Source organism: Thalia democratica, chromosome 4 (genome assembly GCF_965202585.1).
Source record: "Thalia democratica chromosome 4, ktThaDemo2.hap1.1, whole genome shotgun sequence".
Classification (NCBI taxonomy): Eukaryota; Metazoa; Chordata; class Thaliacea; order Salpida; family Salpidae; genus Thalia; species Thalia democratica.
Genome location: NC_139168.1, coordinates 27,361,991 through 27,385,555, shown reverse-complemented (window position 1 = coordinate 27,385,555; position 23,565 = coordinate 27,361,991). Strand labels below are relative to the sequence as shown.

General features: G+C 24.7%; 1 protein-coding gene across 1 annotated transcript; it reads left to right on the top strand.

The window, feature by feature from the left end:
* The first annotated feature begins 5,796 nt into the window (after positions 1-5,796).
* On the top strand, positions 5,797-15,369 carry LOC145833191 (rhodopsin-like). The gene is made up of 5 exons (XM_082940390.1): positions 5,797-5,992; positions 9,619-9,784; positions 11,229-11,263; positions 12,119-12,342; positions 15,199-15,369. The coding sequence occupies exons 1-5, from the start codon at positions 5,797-5,799 to the stop codon at positions 15,367-15,369; spliced, it is 792 nt and encodes a 263-aa protein (XP_082796516.1).
* The last annotated feature ends 8,196 nt before the right edge of the window (positions 15,370-23,565 follow it).

Below are 23,565 nucleotides of genomic sequence, written 5' to 3'. Positions count from 1 at the left end.
TAAAACATTTTTCTTTTGTCATTTGTAATAAATACAGTGTTTAAAATTTAAAACGAAATTAAACTTAGCAAAATATTTAGTGTGTGACTAGGTTTTTTACATTGTTATATAAACAAAACAGCTTAGTATTACAAGATTAACATTTAAAAAAAGTAAAATTATATATAATTTAAAGAACTTTCCAATACAAAAAGCTTTAAATTTAAAATAATTAAATTTGTTGCGTATATAAAAGAAAAAAATCGTAGGTTTATAAGTTCCACATTACAGATTTGTTACATGAGTTTTGATAACAAACTTTACATATAAGTAAACACTTGGTTTTACAATACTTAGGTTTAGTTTATAATAGTTTAATTCAAATTTTAAAGCATTTCCTATCTACATAAGTGTTATGCTTTATAAAAAAATTTTTTATAAAACGATTAGTGTGAAATTGTGTGCATTTTAAATTTCCACAGCTAAATTCAATTCGATTTTTTGTAACGAGAAAACTGTATAACTTATCTACTTAATGCTTCCAAACAACGTTTAACTATAAATACCATAAAAATCCTGTTTATAATTTTTTTTTGTATTTTCATAAAAAACTAAACAAAAAAAAAAACTAAGAGTTTGTTGTTTAAAACGTAATTAGTTAGATTTTAAAATATACTAGAGTAACGTAGCTCTTCAACATTAATATCGATTATAGTATTTGATATACAAGGGTTTGAAATGTTTGTATACCTTGAATAAGTTCTAAACTTCAAAACCCTTTAAATTTTTAAACAAATAATACATATTTAGTTGCAACAACTGAATTAATGTATTTTTACTATTAGCTATATACACATTTTTTTTCCTTATAAAAAAAGTTTTCTAACCTTTGTACTTACGAACTTTCTGTATTTATTTCTAACTTACAAAAGATAAATGCGCATTAAAAGTAGATTCAAAATCTTAGCAAAAACCAGAAATTAAATAGTTAATAAGAAGAGCGTTGAAAACAATACTTAACAATTGTAATACCAAACAACGTTGTTTTGCCGCTTAACTATAAAACCATTTAATTTTTGACGTAAAAAGACTAAGGTTTCTTACTAAAGAATGATTAATGATTTTTTTTTTCTTTAAGTTAAATTAGTTATAATAAACAAAGCGTAGTTTTATTTAGCCGTTTGGTGCTAAATTTATAAACTCATTGTTAAACAATTTTATTAATATTTATATGCTTAAACCTGCTTATCATATAATTATAAGTTTTAGAGAAAAAAATTGATAATGCCTTTCAATAATTGAAATTGTTTGAACACAAAACATGTTGCTAAAATTTATTGTTATACAGTTTGATGTTTTTTCAAGTTTTATTTTTTCAACACAAAAGTTTGATAAATTTTAATAGTAAAAAACAAACAAAAAACTAAATCATTAAAAAAAATTTAAAACATATGTCACTTATAATATAAAGGCGGTGACCTACATTTGCAAAACATAAGCTGTTTAGAATTGCTAAAGTGATATGATCAGTTAAATTTCTTGCAACAAAACTTAGCAAAATGAATTTAAAAATAACTTCTTGCACAATAGGAGTGCTTGTTTTTATTGCAGTTGTTTTGTTGGTGTCTTGCAAAGAAAATCCTTTATCAAGGTTAATTTAGTTAATCTTCTATTAAATGTTGCTTTATACTATATTGCAAAGCAAAAAGTAATGTTTTATACTAATAAAAAGCTAATACGCTGTTTACGTTACTAAACAATCAACTTCAAAACAGAAGTAAAAGGTACGCGCAGCAAGATTTTCACAGCAAATCTAAGATGAGCGAGAAACGAAGGCAGCGAGTTTTTTTCACAAAAGAAATTTTTAAAAGACTTAACAGCGGCAAAAGGTCTACCGAAACACTTGAACCAGTTGTGATGTCGGAACTTCGTAAAGAAGGAGGAGACATCATGAGCTGGTGAGCGATAACGATGGTGGTTTCAGAAAATCCAACCAATTGGATACGAGGTGATTTGTTTTCTAAAAACTACGGTTTTAAGCTAACTTTATTTTTATAACATTATTTAAATTTTACAACTGTAGAAGATAAACAAGCTTTAAAAAAGAAAATAACATTTGAAAAATTATTACTTTTGGCAGCATGTGTAACAATAGTTATCATTTTTATCATGTTAGAAGTTAACTACTTTTTATTGTGTAACCTTCGATTTTTTTAAAGGTTAATACGAATGAAATGCTTCAGATGGTTTTATCGAGTTACGAAACCAAATCAAAAAAAATTAGTCGAAAATTTTTAATTGTGTGTTTGCAACTCAAATGCTTATAAGCAAAGATAGCTTTATTAATAAATATAACTGTGATTTTTGCTGATGCAAAAATGAAAAAAAAAATTTTATATATGTTAATTATTCTTTTTTGTTAAAACTACTAAATCAATCAAATAAGTAAAGTTAAAAAAATGATTTACCTATACTTATTAATAAGTTACAACAACTAACTTTAAACTACATCTTTTAAACACTTAAAACCAAAAAACCTTGACCTTAAATTTTTTGTGGTTTGTTTATTAAAAAAATGAATTCAAATAAACTTTTACTATTGAATAAAAAGGTTTCTAATTTAATATTTCTGTTAACTAAACTAACGGTTTTCAAAGCTTTTAAACAATCTAAATTGTTTAAAAAAAAGTTCATATAGTAAGTTTTATAAATTAATTATATTTTGTGTGGCGGAATTTGAAACACATTCAAATTCCCTGCTACGATCACCATTAGTGTTATAAAAACTTATCTAAAAGCATATTAGTGACTACTAGTCAATACAATAGTTTTTACTAAAACTATAGTTAAGAACTAAAATTAATACAACGCTTTAGAAAAAGGTTTTAGTTTAAATAGCTACAAGTGTTACGCATAAACAAATTTTGTAAAGTTTTTTTTTTAATTTTGCAAAGTTTGTAAATAAGTTTTCATTAAAATCATATTTAACAACAAAGTATGAACATAGTTTAGTAGATTTATTTGTCTTTTTTTGGAAATTTCAAATAATACTAACTTAGCTATCTTTAATAATAAACTTTAAATAAATGTATGTAATGAACATAAATATTGAATTTTTAAAGTAATTAAATGAAATTTTATTATAAGCATTAAAATACAAAAGAATGAAAAGGTTTTAACAAGTATTCTATTCAAGTATTTAGTTTGAAAAAAACTGCTTAAAATAATACTTTTAAAAACTTAAACTTTTATGTCAGTACGATATTACCTTTTGATATTATGTATGTATGTATTTGTTTTTATCGCTTTGTTAGATCTAGTATACCCGTTTTGTTATACTGCGAAAAAAACTGAAAAACTTCATGTCGTTATCTAGCTTTCCAATGACTGACTGAGATTGAATGAAATTCAAAGCAACTACGTTTTCTATTTATTTATGTTTAGTGATGGATAATAAACTAAAAAAATGCTTTAAAAATAAAAAAAAATCTATTTAATTAAGTATTAAAATGATTTTTTTTAATCTGTCAATAAATAATTTTAAAATTTAAATTGTTTGCAAACAAAAAGCAAAAGGTTTAAAAAAAGTCTGAATACTTTCTGTTGTGTAGTACTTAAGCATAAAAAGAGTTTTACTGTTCAGACGACTAATTGACAATTGGGAATTACTTATTCTAAGTTTAGAAAGTAAGGTTAACTTATATTTAATCTAAAGTTGTTTAAAACAGTAAAACACCTTGCTTTTGTTTTATGCAAAATGTGTTTAAACCTCGTAGTTATAAAACAAACGTAAAGTTTGAATTTTTAACCTTGGAATTTCTAATTGTTTTTGCTTAAACTAAAAGTTCGAATAAAAATAAGAAATTTGCATCCTTAATAGAATTTTTACCTAAAACTTCAATATGCTCTAGTTCCAGATAAAAGTTATTAACATTATTTTAAACGTTAGTTTGAAACAAAAAACAATGGGCTCTTATTGCGGAAAAATATAACAAATGTAATGTTTAAAATTAAATTTATCATTTAAACTTCTCGTAAGCTCATAATTCTAAAAAATTAAAAGTAATATATGCTACATTTTGTTTAATTTATAGATATATTATTATTATTATTATTATTATTATTATTATTATTAAACACTCATAATTCATTAAGTACAACAATAACAGTAAGCTTACCAATTAGATTAGCTTTCAAGAACATTACTTAAAGTTTTCGACCGCATTTAAAGTACGAAAAATTACTTGAATACTCATGTACAAAACTTTTTGAAGGCTTATACTGTTAAAATTTATCTAATCATAGGTAAATATTTCTGCTAAGTCCAAAGCAATCGCTAATGTTTCAACAAATTAGCGTTGTTTCAACAAAAAGTGTTTTACTGTAAAAACAGTTTTTAAGGATGTAAACAAAAAAGACGATGCCGAACATAGTTGTTTTACTAGTTAATTACTAACGTGTTTCAAAATATCAAAAGTTGAAACTTCTAAACAATTAATAAACATGTTTAACTGTTTTTTAAAAACTAAATATTGTACTGATTTGAAGAAAAAGTTTAAAGTTCTCTAGTTTACTACTCTTTATTAATCTCAAACTAAATAAAAATTAAAAATCTTAAAACTAAAAGTTGTTTTAGCAACAAGACTAAAATAAGAGGGAAAAAGCCTTAATGACGAACATAGTTCAAAAGTAGCATAATTAAACTTTAACTAGTTTGTACAAAATTACAAATTAGTTATACATTGTTTGTTTTTTTACGCCACTGCTTTTATTTTTAATTAGATATTGTTGCAAATTTACTTTTTATCATTGAAAATATCATTTTTTTACTTTTTTAAAACGCAATAATAAATATCAGTACAACTACAAAATACTAAAAATTTATAAAGACATATATACTTTTTAGATAAATAACAGCCATGGTCATTTTACAAAAGTAACTAAAATTTTCATATTAGCTTTATCGTCTTAAAAAAATATCTTAAAAAAATATAAATCTTTGTTTAATTTCTTAAAAAGCTAACTAAATAAACTTCTAGTTATAAGTTTTAGATAATAAAAACAAGTTAATGGCATATTTTGTTTCTGAGTTTCCTTTTAGAACAAATAACTATATAAAAAAAAAAGTTTATTTAATTTAAATAAACTTTAAACATGGTTAGGTGCTTTAAAGATAGAAATAATGTTGAAGCAATTCCATCAATTTTATTTTACCGTACTTAAGTTTGTTTGTTTAACTAATGAGTTAAGTTAAAGAATTTTACTTTTAAAATGATTTGAGATAAAAACAAAATGTTTGAAATTTTTTTCTTATTAACGAGTTTTACCATTAAATCAATATTTTGCAATTAAAAGAAAATATTAAGCTGTGCAGTGCAACAACATAATGCATTGTCATTTAACAAAAAGACTGAAAAAAAATAAAATAAATAAATAAATAAAATAAAAAAAGATTCTTAAAACATGTTACAGGAGTTTTTATAACTTACTAGTAGAGCAAATTGCGCAACACAAGTTATCACCAGCTTTCAAAACTACCAAATATGAGTTGAGTGTCAGTGTTATTTTTCGCATCTCAATAGCTAGAGAGTTAAAATTTCTGACGTCAAAACCACTGAAAGCAACGTGGGGCAAACGAGAGCACCGTGAAAAGCAAAAAGCGAGGAAAAACAACGAGTAGAAGAAGGTGAGCGTCTCATTTTGCAGAAGCTAATATTTTGATATGGTTCGCACGAAAGCGAAAACTTTTAACTCGATCCAACTAATTTCTGCTGTTGCAAATTTAACTTTAATTTTTTTTGTTCAGATTGTATTGAAATGACACAACTGAATTGGAATAGTTCGGCAAACTTTTCGGAATTATCTGCAAAGCAGCCTAATTTGACTGAAACTTCTACAAACGAGCCGGATGAAATTTTTCTCGATATTCTCGCCGTTTTTATGTCGATCGTTGCAATAGTTGGATGCGTCCTGAATGTCATGATTACGGTTTTGTTTACAAAGTTTGTTCATTGTTTGATGTTATTAATGTTTCACTTATAAACGATTACTTATAGTATATTTTTGGCTTTTTTTTTTGATCTCAAAGATTTACGTTTACATTTTATTTATATAATTTTTAAGTTTTCCAAAACAATTATGTTTCTATTATGTTAAAGAACGTTTCACCACTTTTCCAAATTTAAAGTAGAATTTTTATTTTGTCAAAGTAACACAAGTATTAAAATAAGTTATTGTAGTTGTTTCATAGGTAAAACATAAATACTGGCTAGCCTTTTATTTTTGGTTCAATTTCAAATTTTGTTATAACATAACTAGTTTAAATCAGTTATACTTATAGTTGTTTTGAAATAATAGCTGTATTTAAATAATGGTTTCTGATTATGTAAACCAGTTTTTTATTAAAAGGAACTAAATAATATTTATATTTATTTTCTGTATGTCGAATATGTTTAACAACTAATGTGTGATACTTTAAGTTGGATTTTGGATTCATGTCTTTCAGTTCCAATACATGCAAGATAATATTATACGTTTTGAGATAACTTTTAGTTTTCTTGATTTGTTATACAATTTTACTTTCTACTTGAAGTTTTACACTAGTCAATCCTATGTATAACTTTATCGACAGCCTGTTTTTGTGTAGTTTTATAAAAAAAATTGTCCACTAAACATCTTTTTTTAATGATCATACTTCAGACCTGCAATTTCCAGTTTTTTCTTGTTTTTTCGTTTATTTGAAAATGTTGAAGACAAACACCTTATTTAAAAAATTTAAAATTTTTAATTAAGAGAATAACCAGAATCATTAGTTTTATTTTAAATAAGACAAAAACCAAGCAACCTTGAACTTTTATTAGTTTAAAGATAAAAAGTTACAAGTAGTTCATTAACTTAGAATTTAAAACACTCTAAAAAAAGTTCGTGAGATAGGTAAAAAAACTTTTACCATAAATCATTTTTAAACAAAACATCCATTGAGAAGTAGCTGAAATTAGCTAAAATATATGTTTATATTATTAACAAAATTTATTTTAAAACGACTAGTTTTATATACGTCACCAGTACACAAACTTTATAAGCTGATTTTTTTAATAAAATAAGCCTTTTATTGCGTCGAAAAGCTTCTAAAACGTTAATATGCTTTTAAAAAGTTTACGTACAGTGGTTTTATTAAATCTAAATATTTGTCTCCTGCAAAAAGCTTGTTGCATCTAAGTACTCCATGCGTAACGAATTTTGCTAAATTTTTTTATGTTATATCTTTAAGTGTATTTGATTTATTTCATATTACTTATTAGAGTTTTCAATTCAAAAAGAAAGCGACTAATCAATATCAATCTGTTGTCTTTGGTGGCTGCAAATATCGGAATTAATTTTCAACTTCCTTTTGTAGTACAATCCTGCATAAACCGTAGAACTGCATTCACTGAAAGTGGTATGTTTTAGATTTGGGTGTACATTTTTCTTAATGATTATCAGTGTCATCAGGTAAAATATTATTTTCTTGTGATTTTTTTAACAATTCTTCGTATAATGGTTAAAGTGATATTTAAAAAATTTCAACTATAATTCATTAGAAATTAGTTTCAGTAGTCATACTTTTTAATCATAAGGTTGGCAATAAAGCATTTTAAATATAAAAAATCGAATTCTTTTTTGATTATTTTTATTTATTTTTCACTTTTTAACTACTTACACAAAAAACATTATTTTATTATTTTATTCAAATTTTACTATAGGGTTGCATTTGATTTCTATTTTTATTTTACAAGCATTGACAAAATTGATATTCAAACTGTTAAACAAACAATTAAGCAAAAAGTATTTGATTGCTGGATCTTAAAGTTTTTCAGTAGCCTTAATATGCACTTTAATCTATAACTAGCTCTAACTGATGTAGAACTTTAACTGAGTTGCTAAGTTTTTAGTTATAAAAACTTAGCTACAATTGTTATGGATTTATACCTACAAGAAATGTTAAAAAATTTAAGTAAGTTTACTTTAACTAAAATATACCTTTAAACTCTGCAAAATATATTGTGAACTTTTATAGTCTAGTGCTGTTTTTCAACCTAAATTCTAAAAAGATTACTGCAATTTTAAATAAGACGTATTTCTATTACATGAGTTAGAAAAGTTCTCTAGGTATAAACATATGACATGTATCTAAAAAATCATTTCTTCTGAAATGGAATATTTTCAGTGAAAAATTTAAAGGTAAACCATACTTAAACGTGCTTGAAAAAAAATATTGGTTACATAAGAATTTAACTAAGAATATTTTCTAAAATAAAATTATAGAAAAACAAAAATGTCTTGTAAATTTATATTAACCAAGCTTGTATTTAATTTCACTTTTAAATTGAAAAATAAAAATTTAGACAAATACTCTTTAGAGTCAAATAAACAAAAAATGTTCTTTATAATTAATTTAGTGTACTTTGGATTGTAGTTAAAAAAAAAACTTATACTAGTTGCTGATTACCTTGAAAACCTAAAACTTTATTTTTTTTTTTAAATAAAAACTTTTAGAAAAAAGAACTGAGAAATTTTCTTGTTATATCATGTTTTTTAAAATATCTTTTTTTTGAAAACTTGTTATGTGATAGCTATTTATTTTAAACAAAATTTTATATCGAAATAAAAGTCATTATTTGTTATGTAATCCATATATGCTAATTTATTTTTGTTATGTGGATAAAATTTTGTAAAAAATATATAATGTTTAAAATTTATCTAAATATTTTAATTTGAACTTCAGTGACTACTTAAAGTATACTTGTTTCTTTTCTTCTTTTTTTAATATGCAATTCTAACACTTCTTAAAGAAGCTATAATAGGAAATTAACTAATAAAGCTTAAATATGCATTTGCCAATTAGTCTAAATACAAATCTCAATACTTAGAAAAAAAAGTAAAAAAAAAAATTAATGTTATGTATATATAAAAATATTTTTTTTTATTTCTCGCATGTCATCAACAAAATTTTTTACCTAATTTTGAGTAAGCCTTCAAAGGTAAATTTAAGAATAATACATTAATAATTAAATATGCATGTGCTAAGTAATCCAAGTATAAACAAAAAACATGTTGAAAGCACAAAAAAGCTAATTATACTGTTATGCATATAAACGAAAATACTTATTTGGTATTCGTTTTTATCATTTTTACACATTTTAATTACCTTTTTAGCACAAAATACTTATAAGAAAATTTTTGTAAAAATATTTCAGCGTATTACATTTTACTTTCTTTAAAGTAGTTGTAACCTATAATTCAAGTATCCACACGTTTATTACTAGTGTTGTTTATCTTCTTTTAAAAATTAATTTAAAGTTATATATATATTTTAGTTCTTATGTTACTAAACAAGATTCACAGTACATTATTAAACACAAAATTCAGTTAATTTTTGTTTAGTTTTATTTTCTTTCATTTTCCTTTCGTTTAACTGATTGTTTTATTACTAAAGACTTAAATATTTAAACGGTAAAAAAACTATGTGTAATAGCTTTTAAGAAACTTTCTAAGCATGTGGTGTACGACTCGATAACCGAAAGGTTCCTTTGTACACCAGGTCCTTAGACCAAACTTTTTGAGCGCTTTTTTTATCGTTCAATAAACAATACATTCCAGCATGTCACCAGCAAGCGTTTTTCGATGGTTTGTTTGCGTACGCGCAAATATACACACTGACGATCATTGCCATTCAAAGATACAAAATTGCAAGATGTCACAGGAGTCAATATCAACCGGATGTGGTCATTTTACTGGTCAAGCTCGCTTTTATATGGACCGCTGCGTTAGTTTTTGCTAAACAACTAACAATTTATTGGTAATTGGGTTTATCACTAGATTTAAACTAGTGAGTAACTATTTGTTAAAAATAGAAGAGCTTAATTTTTGTAATAACTACTTAAACTTATTCGATTATTTAACTATAATTTTAATTAATATTTATCAATTAGTAGTTATTTTCACTGCTAAGCTTATTTTTGTTATTTGTTTTTATGATACTTGTATTTTAAAAATTGACTTTTCTTAAGCTAGAATTTTTAAAACACTAAAAAAAAATTAAGAATGGTTTTAAACTGTTTTCTATTTCAAAGTAAATGTTTAAATTAGCTATGGACCTTACAATGCTTACGTAAAAAAAAAATTTGATCAAATTTCTATTATGTGTTGGTTTGGGTAGAAAATAGTTTGTTCGTATAAAAATAAAAAGTACGTAGTTTTTAATTAAAACTAGTTAATATAAATTTTCAAGACTGAATTTCTACTATTTTAATCATTCATCAAATTTTACGTAATGTCTGAAAATTATTCTTGTTTATTTTGTACCAAACAAACCAGCAATATAAATTATTCATACTCTAACACTAAATTTGAGTTTGTTGTTTGTGTTTCCTGTTCTGTTCGTAAGTGACCTAAAAAAAACAAATAATCAAAATAACTTAAATCAAAGTCTGAAAAAATATAAAAAACTTAAATTTGTTTACTTTTGTGCAGAAAAATAAAGATAAAAATTATTGACGTGCGTGAAAGAATCCTTAACTTTTTTTGTTCTTTTAAAAATGGAAACGGGTCAAAATTGCACGAGGGGACTAAACTGCACGAGAACAAAATTGCACGACGACACTTTTGCACGAAGCCAAATTTGCACGATGGAACAAAATTGCAAGAAGAAATTTTGCACCAAGGGTAAATTTTGCACGAGAGCAAAAACAAAAAAAAAAACAAAAAAAAAAGACAACAAAAAAAAAGCTACTGACTGAGGGTAAGGGTTAGGGGTAACAGTGATAATAAAAATAAAAAATGACTAATAAAAATTATTATTAGAAATAAAAACAATAAAAAACAAAGCTACTGACAGAGGGTTAGGGGTAACAGTGATAGTAAAACAAACTAGTAATAAAAAAATTAAATTAAAATTAGAAATAAAATCAACCCGTGCAAAGCTGTCTCCTTACAAAGCTGTCTGCTTGTGCAAAAGTATCTTCGTGCAAAACTGACCCTTCGTGCAAAATTATCTTCTCGCAACTTTATCTTTGTGCAATTTTATCCCCATGTGCAACTTTGTTCGCTCGTGCCGAAAGTTTTAAGCAAAAACTCGAGCGCTTTAATTTTTGACAGCCGAAGTTACTAATTATATACTGTAAAAAATAAATAATACTTGTAACATAACTTTCTGTTTTTCATTTTGATTTTGTTAAAAGAACCAGCAAAAAACTAATATTACAAAACAGGGGATTTTTGTCCGGACTACCATATGCTGGTTTTGGTAAGTTTACATACGACCGACTTCACATTCATTGCACATTTAACTACTACAAAACTGACACGTCAACTTTAATTAACGACCAAAGTGACACATCAACTATGAATTTCTTAGTTGTTATTATTTGTTTAGGCTTTTTAGGTTAGTCGTTTTGAAATGTTACATTTTAGCTAAAGCAACGTAACAATTTAAATTTCAGCATTAAATATTAAGCGTATAGTTGCTAACTTAAGAGTTTTGAAATAAAACTAAATATTAACTCTAACTAACACGTCTTGTTTATAACTACTTTATTTATAACAGGCTATATAACTTAATTAGGGAAGCATATTTAAGCAACAAACTTTGTATTTTTTAAATTATTTAAAGCTTAAAATTTATCAAAAATATACAGGTTAAGTAGTTGTTTAGTTACAATATTTCATAGAACAAAGTTATTCTACGCAAAGTTTTCAATTACTAAAAATATATCATACAAAAGTTAAAAAAAAGTTAAAATCATATAATTTGTTTTGCTTTATACGTATAATGTTATAAATTATTTGTGTTTGTTGATGTTTCTCTGTTGTTTTTTACATTGTTTCAATTTGTTTTTACAAGCAAAAAGCTTATTTGTTATACAATTTTTGTTTTAAAACATTAAAAAACTTTAATATTTTAACGCTCTAAGACACAACAACAGTTTAAAGACTACACATTGTTTCATTTCTTTATTCAACCGGTTAACCAACAGAAACCTAACAGAAATTTAGTTAATTTAAAGTTGAAATGTCAATTTAAAGTGTAAGCATACACATACAGTTTAATTTTTAATTTCATCAATGTAAAAAAAAACTTAACAGTTTACAACATTCACAGCTCCCCTTCTCACAATCATCTTCTGTTACGTCATGATCACGCGCGTTTTCACCACCGTGACGTCACGGCTGAACGAGCATTCGACTATGACGTCACGATTGAAAAAGATGAGGGAAAGAAAGCGTCACAGCAAGCTGTTCAGGACGACGGTGAAGGCGGTCTCTTCCTTTGTGGCCGGGTGGACTCCCTACGCAGCCATAGCTTTTGTGTCCAAACTCGGATTCGTTAGTTTTTTTTTATGTATTTTTTTTTGAATAAAAAGTAAAAAAAAAAAACTACAAGTTATTTGTACTTTTCTTTGATTCTGTAGTCTAACATAAATTATAGATAGTTTCGTAAATATTATATCTATTTATTTTTCTACTGTTTATGCTGGGTTTCTTGAATGTTAACTGAAAGTATTAACTGTTCTTTTCAATTGATATGATGTTTATTATACTTCATATATATTGTGTTTATTATACACATTATTTTTCAAAAAAAACTCTACGATGTTCTTTTGCTGTTTCTGGTAGAAAATACACAAATCAATTTGTTTAAAGAAATATTTTTATAAATTAGCGTTTTCATCTTTTTGCTTTTACAATATTGTTGCTATTGTTTTACAACTTAAGTAAATCATATTTATATTTTGTTTTGGTGGACAAAAAAAAAGACTTACTATTTGTAGTACTTTTGTTGTAGAGTGCTTTATCAAAGTTTTTACACTTTATTTACTTTATTGAAGTGATAAAAGTTTTTAAAATTGCTATCAATTTTATGATTTTTTGTTAATTTGTTGATTTGCTCGCATACATTCTTTGTCAGTATTGAACTATAGCGTAAAGTTTAGTTTGTTTAAACATTAATTATGCCAGCAAAAATCAAATTTATCAAACAAGTTGCTTTTAAACATTTCAAAAGTATCTAGTTTCAAGTGAGTTTGAATAGCAATTTAACTTCTGTGGTTTTGTTTCGTAAACTTAATATCATTTATTGTTGATTAAATCATACGTATGTAAAAGTCGATTGCATGTTGTTGATGTTAAATCTTTAAATAAGGTAAGTGTATTCATACATGTTTTGAAATTATATGCATTATGAAACTTTCATAAATGGTAAAGGTAAAATTTTAGGACATTCTATAAAAATTAACCTTTTGATTTAAACTATGTACTTACTATAAATGCTAAAATTACCAAAAAAATATTTTAAGGAAATAAAAGTACTTTTTTTAACTTCACAACTTAAAAAAATGTTAAATATTTAAGTCCATTTTTAGAGGAGTTGGTTAGTTATTAATGTTAGATATTTTAAAATCAAAAGTTTGTATCTGCAGTTACGCTGAATTAATTCCATTGATATGCATATTTGGCAAGTAAACATTTTAAATCTATAAAGAATATTTTCAGTCTGTTTAAATTATAAAACAATCTAGATTTAAAATTTAAAAACCAAAAGTAAAAACTTCATTCTTTCCTTTGAAAGATTTGATATTATCACATAACGTATAAAGTTCATTTCAACTTGTAATGCAATTTTATTAATTTGTCTTAAAGTTAAAAACATAGATAAGTGGATATTATAAAGGGTATTAATGTAAATAAATATGTTGTTTTTTTTCTTTTGAAACAAAGGTTTTTGAGTTCACATCAACTAGCGTAGTAATAAAAATCAGATAAAATGCTTACCTAAGACATTAAAGAATTTTCTTATGATTTTTCGTTATCACTGCTTTCGTTTTAACCCATTAGCTTGAACATAATGCGTTTTTAATACAAGTTGTTTATTTTACTACTATTTTTGATAAGTTGCCATTATATAACACTAATTATTTATTAACTTACTATTATGTATTAGGATCAATTATAATGTTTGCTCGTCAACTGTAAAATCAAAATTTTAAATATTTTAACAATTTTTATACGAGTTCAAAGAACGAGTTTAATATAAATAAATTTAACAATAACAAATTAAAAATAAAAGTTTTGTTTTGGTACTGATTTTTACTAAAATGTTTAAACACAAATCACAAATTAAAAAAAAAAGTTTAGAAGTTTATTATCTTTTTTAAGTTACTTTCTTTTTTAATAAAACGATTGTTTATGTAATAAATAATAATCTATAAAGCTACAAAGCATAAAGTAAACTTTGACTTTTAAACAATAAAGAATGAATAAGTAACAGAGAGACAGATTCTGTTTTTGATTTAGTTCAAAGATCAATGTAAGTTTTTTAGACAAACACTTATACGTGTTGCGGTGTTAACTAATATTGTTTAGCTTTGTTTGAAGAAGTATTAAAAATATACAAACAATAGCTTTAAAAAAATATTTATGTTTAAAGTTATTTTGAAATTATTATTTGTGCATCATACTTTTGTACACACATGCAATTTCTTTACAAAAAAACTTTAAATACTATAGAAACTATATTTTTATACACGAACATTTATACTTAAATTGTAAAAGCTTATTGAGTTGGAAATTATTATTTTTATAGATTAAAAAAAAAAATTATTGATCTGTTTAACTCAAATAACTCCCATTTTGTTAATGAAAATTTAGTTGTTCATACTTTTATAGACACCTATTTACATACATACCTTTAAAGTTTTACTAAAAAGTTTTAGCTTTAGTCATGTTAAACTTTCTCCTATCAGGAAGTAACAGGGAAAGAGCTTAAGTGATGTTTTAATTTCAAGTTCATACTGTTTATGCAAAGTTAATTCACTACAGCTCATCATATACAACTGTTCAATAAGTTAATAACTGAGCGACCACCAATATTGTCAATTGAGTTTAACTCAACCTAAGCTTTACAATCTTGTAACACACTTTATACAGCTGTTACAAAGCACATATACACATTAAAAATTACTCCCTGGTACTTTTTTGAAGTGTTAGTATACAACAGAAAATAACAACAACATCTCTTAACTTTTTGAGCGCTTTTTTACATCGCTCAGTAAATGATACTGATCTGAATCGATTTATAAACTATAAAGCGAACATATTTAGTTAAATGATAACACTTGAATAATTTTACTGATACTGCTTAAAAATGTTAGCATAAGAAATGACAATATTGCATCTCAACAGGAAGTCAAGGGGGAAGTTCAGTTAGCCGCGTCACTGATCGCAAAAACGTCATCAACGACAAACGCGTTGGTGTACGCCTACGGACATCCCGACTTCAAAAAGTACCTGAAAGAAAAATTTTGCAGAAGTGAACAGGACATTGAAATGACTGGAAAAGCAGAGGGTCTTTAGGCAGAAAGTTTATCTGGGTAAAAAATGTATATTTCCTTTTAGAATTTTCCGGCTGTGCAACTTTGTCATCTTGATGGTGTCAGTGCCGCTGAACTTTGATGTTTTGTTCCTTTTTGCAAGAGGACGGTTCAAACATACACGAAGACACTTTTGCACGAAGGCTGAAAAAGTGTCCCTTCGCGTAAATTAGACACCCATATTTTTGTAGTTATACATTTTTAGAGAGGTATGTTTTTAAAAAACCCATCAAACTAATAGCACATCAGTTTATAATTGTTGATTTTTTACAGGCGAACCTTTAGTAGACTTAACACTTTTTCACAAAAAAATGTTTATTTAAGCTTATATTTGTGTAAGTGAATATTATTATAACCACTTGCGGTCTCAAATGAATTTTTTGTACAAATAATAAACTTAGATAATTAATATTATTCTACATTGACGCGTTTACAAGTGAATACTTTTTTGTTTCAATAATGTAACGTGAAATTTGAAAGCATTTCTGTATAACTTTTTTTTTAACTGTTATCGTATCTGTAGAGACATTACTGTTGACATTTATTTATTATTAGTTGAACTTTATTCTTTAACCAAAGATAATTTGAGTTAAGTAGTAAAATAATAAGTTTCAACTTGAATAATTGTAAATGTACTTATTATACAAATAGACCGTAAATATGTTTTTTTTATTTTTCAAGGTATGAATTACTTTTATGTTTATTAATATATTCTCACTACTTAAACAGGAAAACTGAAATCTTCTACAAATAACTTTTGCTTTGTGTATTTGATGCTAAAAAGTGTTAAGTACAAACGTTTTTTTTTTACTTTTAATTTTTTGTGTAGAAATGGCTTTTTTCTAAAGACTAGAGGTTTTTTTTTGCAATTTGCTGCTTATCTTTTAACTAAACTTTTATTATTATGAAACTTTATTAAAAATAATTGCTTTTTTTTTCTTTAAAAATAGATAAAAAATTCAAACATTTTATATTTAAAACATTATTTTTGTTGATTTATACTCAGGACAAAAGTTTTTTATAAACGTTCTAAGGGTTTTAAACTTTTGTATGCTAATTCACATTCCAATCTTTCTCATACTTTTACTTTAGACTGCTTTGAACTTTTAGCACACAAACATGACTTGTTTGCATAAAACTCGTAACTATTTAAATAGTATTTTATAAAATCATACATCAAAATCGAACATTGTTAACATTGATATTAAATAAAGACAAAAACTTGTAATGAACTCCTTTTATGATCTATATTTATAGTTAATGTGAGTTTTATAAAGTTAAAAATCTTAAACCGTTTTATTTTTAGTCATGAAAACATGAAAAAGTAATAAGAAATCTATGAATATTTAAAACTGATTTTAATAGTAAGTTTTTTAAACTTTACAAAAGTTAACATCAAAAACGTTTTAAGTGTTTCAATATAAGTCAGTTATCCACTGATTTTTAAGAACAGCCACATTTTTATAGATTAAACATTATTGACAAAAGCATTAAGAGTTTAGAGTTAAAATGTAAGACAAATAAACTAACTAGATGAAAAAAGATACGCTTTTTTTTTGTCTATTAGATTTAAAGCTCTAAATTAATTGTAAAAAATAAACTTTATTTGTCAAAATAAAAAGGTTTAACGTCAATTCTTTAATTACTTTTATCTATATTTCGTTTTAATTAGATTATAAAAAATTATAGTACAATTATGAACATAAATAAACTTTTAGACATATTTCAATTCACATTCTAAAAGCTTTTTTACAAGTAAGTACTTTTAATTTATATAAACTCCCAATTATTAGTTCATTAACTTTTGGTTTCTATCTAAAACAAAAAGTGTAAACTATTATTGCTTAAAGTTAAATTTTGAAGTATAAATCTTTTATAAGTTTTTTGTCAAAAACTTTTCATTTTTAATTGTGATTGATATTCAAAAACATTATTATTGATTAAAAAACTTAAGTTAATTAAAATACAAGTGAAGTTAAAATAAATTGATACTTATTTGAATCAACAGAAAAAACGTAATTACTTTAAATTGTATTTGTTTAAACGTACTTGATTAGTTTTCAGTTTAAAAGCAATTTTTTGGTCTTCTTTGAGTCGCGTAACATTCACCAGTAAATTATTTTAGCATAATCTTAAAATATACTAAGCTCATTAATATATGGTAAGTTTTGTCTTAAAAAATCATTAAACTTGAATTCATGTTAGTAGTAAAGTAAGTATATTTACAGTTGCGAGATCACTTTTTAAAACATATACATTATAAAAACTATTAGAATATACTCATAACTTTATTCAGCTGTTTTGTAATTAACATTTGTTCTATACTTAAAAGTTTAAAGTAAATCGGTTTAGTTATAAGAAATGGTTAAACTTAATCAAAAATAAAACTACCTTCAATCAAATTACATAAAAGTTTTTAACATTGTAGTTCAGTGTGTTGCACGACAACAAAATTAACTAATTAATACCGAGAAAATGTTTGTGGTCTTAATTTATCAAATTTGTATACTAAAGTTCATATGTACTGAATAATTTGGAAAATAAGTTACATTCAAAACTTATACCAGGTAACAAAACTGAGCTTGCAGTATTTAAAGCAATTAGTTTTTATTTTTAGACTTTTCCGGACTATTTTATATTTAATTGTCTTTATATTTGTAGTTTCTATTTAATATACTCTACTTATATAGTTTGATAGAAAACAAAATGTTGTAAAAATTCATTAAGTATTCTAAAAATTGCTCGTTACATCTTGACGCATTTTTAAACAAAAACATCATCTAAGATAAAAAATTAGTTTAACGATTTTTTATCACCATTTCAACAGTTATTCGTAACAGTTGTTGTTAATAGTTTAAGCATGTTTTCTATAGTTTAAATATGTTTTGTTGAAAAAAAACTATAAATTAAACATATAGTTTAGATATACAAAATTTACATATAAAGTTGTTTTACAACAGATTTTTTTGTTAGCAGTAAAAAATATACTACACTTTTTTTTAATATGATTCAGAATACCATTTTAAAACAGCAAAATTATCAACAGATAAAGTTTGAACACATTAAACTTTTAAAACTTGTTACGCGTAACTTAAAAAACTCAAAACGAACCAAGAAAAAATTGTTGGCTAAAAAAGAAATGAGAGATATAAGATACAACAAAAAACTAAAATATATAATCTATATAATAATATTAGTTAAAAAATAGAAATATATTGGCTATGAATATATCACTTCGATGAAAACTAAAAAAAAAGTATTATTATTTTTAATTTTACAATACAAATCAGTTGATAAAATATTTATTTCATGAATCTTATATAGACAGAGCAACCTTTGTTGTTTGTATATATTTAATTTAACGACCTGTGGTTAAATTCAATTGAAAATTAATAAAAACCAGCATTGAAGTTTTTATTTAACTTTTAGAGATTTTAAAATCTAAGAAAAGCTTAAAAGTTGGAACATTTGTTTCTAATAAAATTTCTTCTGTATCAAAAAATAAAAATCTCTCTTACTTTTTCTTGTTTTTTAGAAATAAAGTAATTCAAAATGAAGATCTAAATATTTATGGTAAAGAACATCTGTTGAGGCAAAAAGTAGTTGACTGTAATTTTAGTTTTAGTTAAACAGTACTTTAATGATTGAAGTTTAAAAAAAGACAAAGGTGTAGAAAAATTTTAAAAACAGAAACTTAATTTAAGAGTAACTTTAAGCTTTCATCGAATATATAGTTTTTCCTTTAGGTTGAGTCTACTGTTTCAACATCAATTGAGGAAAGTGTAAAGAAAAGCAAAAATGAAAAAATGAATGTTGATAAAAATCTCAGCAATGAACGTAATTAAACTTATATTATAAATATAAATACTAATAAGATTATTCTTTTCTAAAACTAAAAAACATGTAATATTTTTGTCATTATTTCTCATTTATTTTTCAAGAACTTATAGTGTTCAGAAAATGATAGAGTTTAATAATTCGAAGGTACAAATTTGACAAATGCTCTAAATTTTTGATAAAACAGCTACAGTTCCATCCAAACGATGCATGATTGTAATATATGACCAGTTTTACTGCAAAACTTGCAACAAAAAATTAACCAGAAATGAAATTAAAAATCATTAGTCAACTGAAGAATATAAAAAATGTGCCGGTGTTCCGAAACTTATCAAAATGAAAAAGTGAATTTTTACAGTTAGTACAATTTATTGCAGTTCTCTATTAAAAACTGTTATGAATATGTAATTCCTAATAAAAAATAAATATTTAACTTTCAATAATATATTATGAAAAAGAGTCTATGAAAAGTGTAAGTAATTTAAAAAACAAAAATAAAAATAGCCCATAGTTACATCTGTAACTAAATGATTTTTTTCTATTTTCCTTTTGTTTCAAGCATCAGAACATCTTGCTTAAAAATTTCAATAATTTACAAAAACTACAAATATTCTAGTTTATTCATATCATAAAGACAACAGCTTTGTTGTTGATAACTAATTATTTTTATTTAGATCTATACTTTAACTTTATATTGCAATTGATAAGCAACCATTGCCTGTTATTTTATTACATCTTTGGAATTATTTAATTTCTAATAGTTAATTTTAATTTAAATCTGACGTCAATAAAAAATCTTTACTTTTAGGAGGAAAACGATAATAAAAAAGCTTTAAGGTGCATAACATAACTAAAAATGAAATTTAGATGAATGTAAAAAAATTTAAAACTTAAAAATGTAAGAGTATAAAAACATTTAAAATAGTAAAACTTACTAAAAAATAAATATTGTTTTTTCAATATTTTGAGTACCAGATAATAATTGTAATTTTTATTATATAAACAATATAATACTTTTGTTTTTAGGCTGAGTCGACTGTATCAGCATCTAATGAGGAAATGTAGGTAGAAACAAACGTCAGAAACTGTGTGTTGCTCAAAATCTCGACAATAAACGTAGTAAAACTTTATTTTTGAATAAAAATAATAACAAGATTGTTATTTTAAAATTTAACATCAAAAACCAATTAATATAAAAAAGACTTTAAACATATTGATTTTTAACAAACTTATATAGCTCAAACGGTGAAAAAATAGTAAGTACACAATTGCTTTTAAGGTTTATATTAACTCAGTTCCTCCAGGCTAAATTATAAGAGATGATCGCTATTACTGCGTATATTGCAAAACACAATTAGAATCAACCAGGAAAATTGATCTTAATAGTCATGTGAACACTAGAGGGCACAACGATGTTGTTCCAGGTGTCAAAGATCGTTGGTGAGTTAATTTTTTTTTAATACTCTATTTAAAACTATTATTAATATTTCGTATGGTCTTCGTTAAAACAACTAAAAGCTTTAATCTGTAATTAAACATAAGCTTTTATTTTATTTTTTGTTATCAGAACTGGAAAGAGCCTATAAAAGTTTTATACAATAAAAAAAAATATAATGTAAAGTAGTCCCTATTTAAATCTGCAACAGCTTTTTTTTATGTGTTTTACATATAAAACACAACTCCTACAAAATTCGTTAAATTATCAAATCATTTTTCATTTTATTAATCTCATAGAGATGAAAGTTTTGTTGTTTTGGACTATGCATTCTTATTAAGAGCTAAACTTCAATTTTATATTGCAATTAATACGAAACTAGTACTATGATAAATGAATTAATTCTTTTGGTTCAAAACAGTTGAGTTTTCAAAGTTTTGTATATTAAACTTCTTTTAAAACTTAGCTGTTTTCAAAGTTTAAATAAATTTAAGTTAAATGATGTTATACGAATTATTTATATTACTATTGTTTATCAAAACTAAATTTATAAATATACACTACTTTATCAACCAAACTATGTTTAAATAAAAACACTAATTAAGTTCAAGAAAACTAGTAGATTTAGTTATTATTAACCAGTTACTTGATTGAAATAAACCTATAAAGACTGTTTAGTTAAAAAAAGTGTTTTATTTATTTTGAATCTTTAATAAATGAAATTTAAGTTTTTTTTTTTAAGTTTAAATAAAAATTTTTAGAAAATAATTTAACTACTTGAATATATTTTAAAACTAAAACTTTCTAACAAGAATAATTTTTACGGTGGTTTTGATTGAATAAAAAAATTTTTGTGAAAATAAAGACTGAACTACACAATTTTATTGTTTTTAGTTTTAAAAATTTATAGCAAACGCTTTTTTACTATCATTTATAAAAAACTTTATTTAAACTGATTTTGAGGAGTTCGACACTGAAATGGTCGGAAACTTGTTCTCGTGGGCCTCAGGTGAGCCCGACAACAACGACCAGGTCGGTGGGGACAGCGAGTCAGCCCACAACTGTGTCTACGTCGGTTCGACACTCAAAATGAACGACACTAAGTGCTGCACCGATGTTTCGGAAGGAATCTGCGAACTGGACGCGGGCAACAAGTTAGGTGTGTGCGAGATACCACTGCCCGGGGAGTAAAATGATTTATGAACCGTGTCAAGCAGAACACATCGGTTGTAGGTGCTGGTCCAATAAACATGTACTTCTGTATTTTATGACTTCCTGTTTTAACTATTTTTTTTGTTCGTTTTAAAAAAGTTTGTACATTTTTTCATATATTTTTTAAAGTTTTAAAGAATATTTTAACTCTTGTTAGACGTTGTTATGTATCATAGAAAATGCTGTAATAAAACATGTTTTTCTATATAAATTACCAAATAAGTCGTCGTAACACTTTTTAATATTTTAGTACAGTCTTAAAAGTTATATAAGGTTTTTCTTAAGCATTTAGATTAAATCTCAAAGTAAAAGCTTTGTGCATGTTTATCTGTTGTACAGTGAAAAAAAATGTTGCACGTTCTTGTTTCGGATATTTTATTTGTTATATCCCGTAAGATACACAAAACTAGTGCACAAAACAGCTTTACTGTGCGTAAATATTTTTTTGGTTTTCTATATTAAAAATTAATTATTACTTAACATTTAAAAATGACTCAATGACTCATTCATTTGTTGTATTTGAATAGTTTGGTTTTGGTACTGGTTTTAACTAAAAAATTCAAACATAAGTCACTCATTTAAAAAAGGTCAAATTAATTAGTTTCATTTAGCGCGTCATCAGATAATCAAGCTAAAACCAAGATAATAATATAGTGTAAATTTAGTTATATACAATGATTTTGAAGTGTCTAGCTAAAATAGTTACGTCATAAAGTATAAAAGTCTGTTTAAAAGGTTTAAATTAGAGTTAAGTTAAGTTTTGCTGATTTAAAGTTATTTATGAGACATAACTGTAAAACAATAACATTAAAGATAGTATTCTATTTATACTCCTAAAACAAATCCACGGCTCTCGACTTACTTTTTAATTGAAACAACCTAAACTTAAAAAACCATGTTTAAAGAATAATAATAAAATTATGTTTTTTTTATTTAAGTGGTAAAAACTTTGTAGTTTTATAATCATCTCAGTAGTACTTGTTTGTTATACAAAACAATTTTTATTTTTCCTAAAACATTTGACGGTTCACGGTAGACTACGTTTACTTAATCCAGCCTATAGTATTAATCGTTTACTATCATTTCTAAAGCGATCAATTCTAACCCGATCACTTCTAATCCGATTTTTTCTATTCCGATCACTTCCAACCCGATCATTTCTAACAATATTATTTCTAACCTGATCATATCTAACCCGATCATTTCTAACCCAATAATTTCCAACCTGATCATATCTAACCCGATCTGTATTAATATGTTTATTTATTATTGTTTTAAGATCAGGATTTGTATAAATTTTTCTCAACAAAAAAAACATTAAACAAATTTTAGATTTTTTATATCACATTTACACATTTAAGGAACATATATACAACTATATTAGTATTAAATTTTAGGATAAACTATAAATATGTAAAACTTTTAATTATACATTTCTATCAAATGTAGCATAATAACTCACCTTTGCCACATCTTAAACTTCTTCTTAGTTCAAGTTAGTTTACCTGAATATTTTACAAAATACCCGGGGAATCCCAAATAATCTCATAGCAGTTATAACAAACCAAGTACTTCAACGACACAAAAGAACTTATTTTTATTTTTAAACAAAACATTAAATGTAGATAATAATTTATTTTATAAAAAACATCAGCCTTCTTTACACGTTTAGTTCAAAGACTTAATTTAAAATAA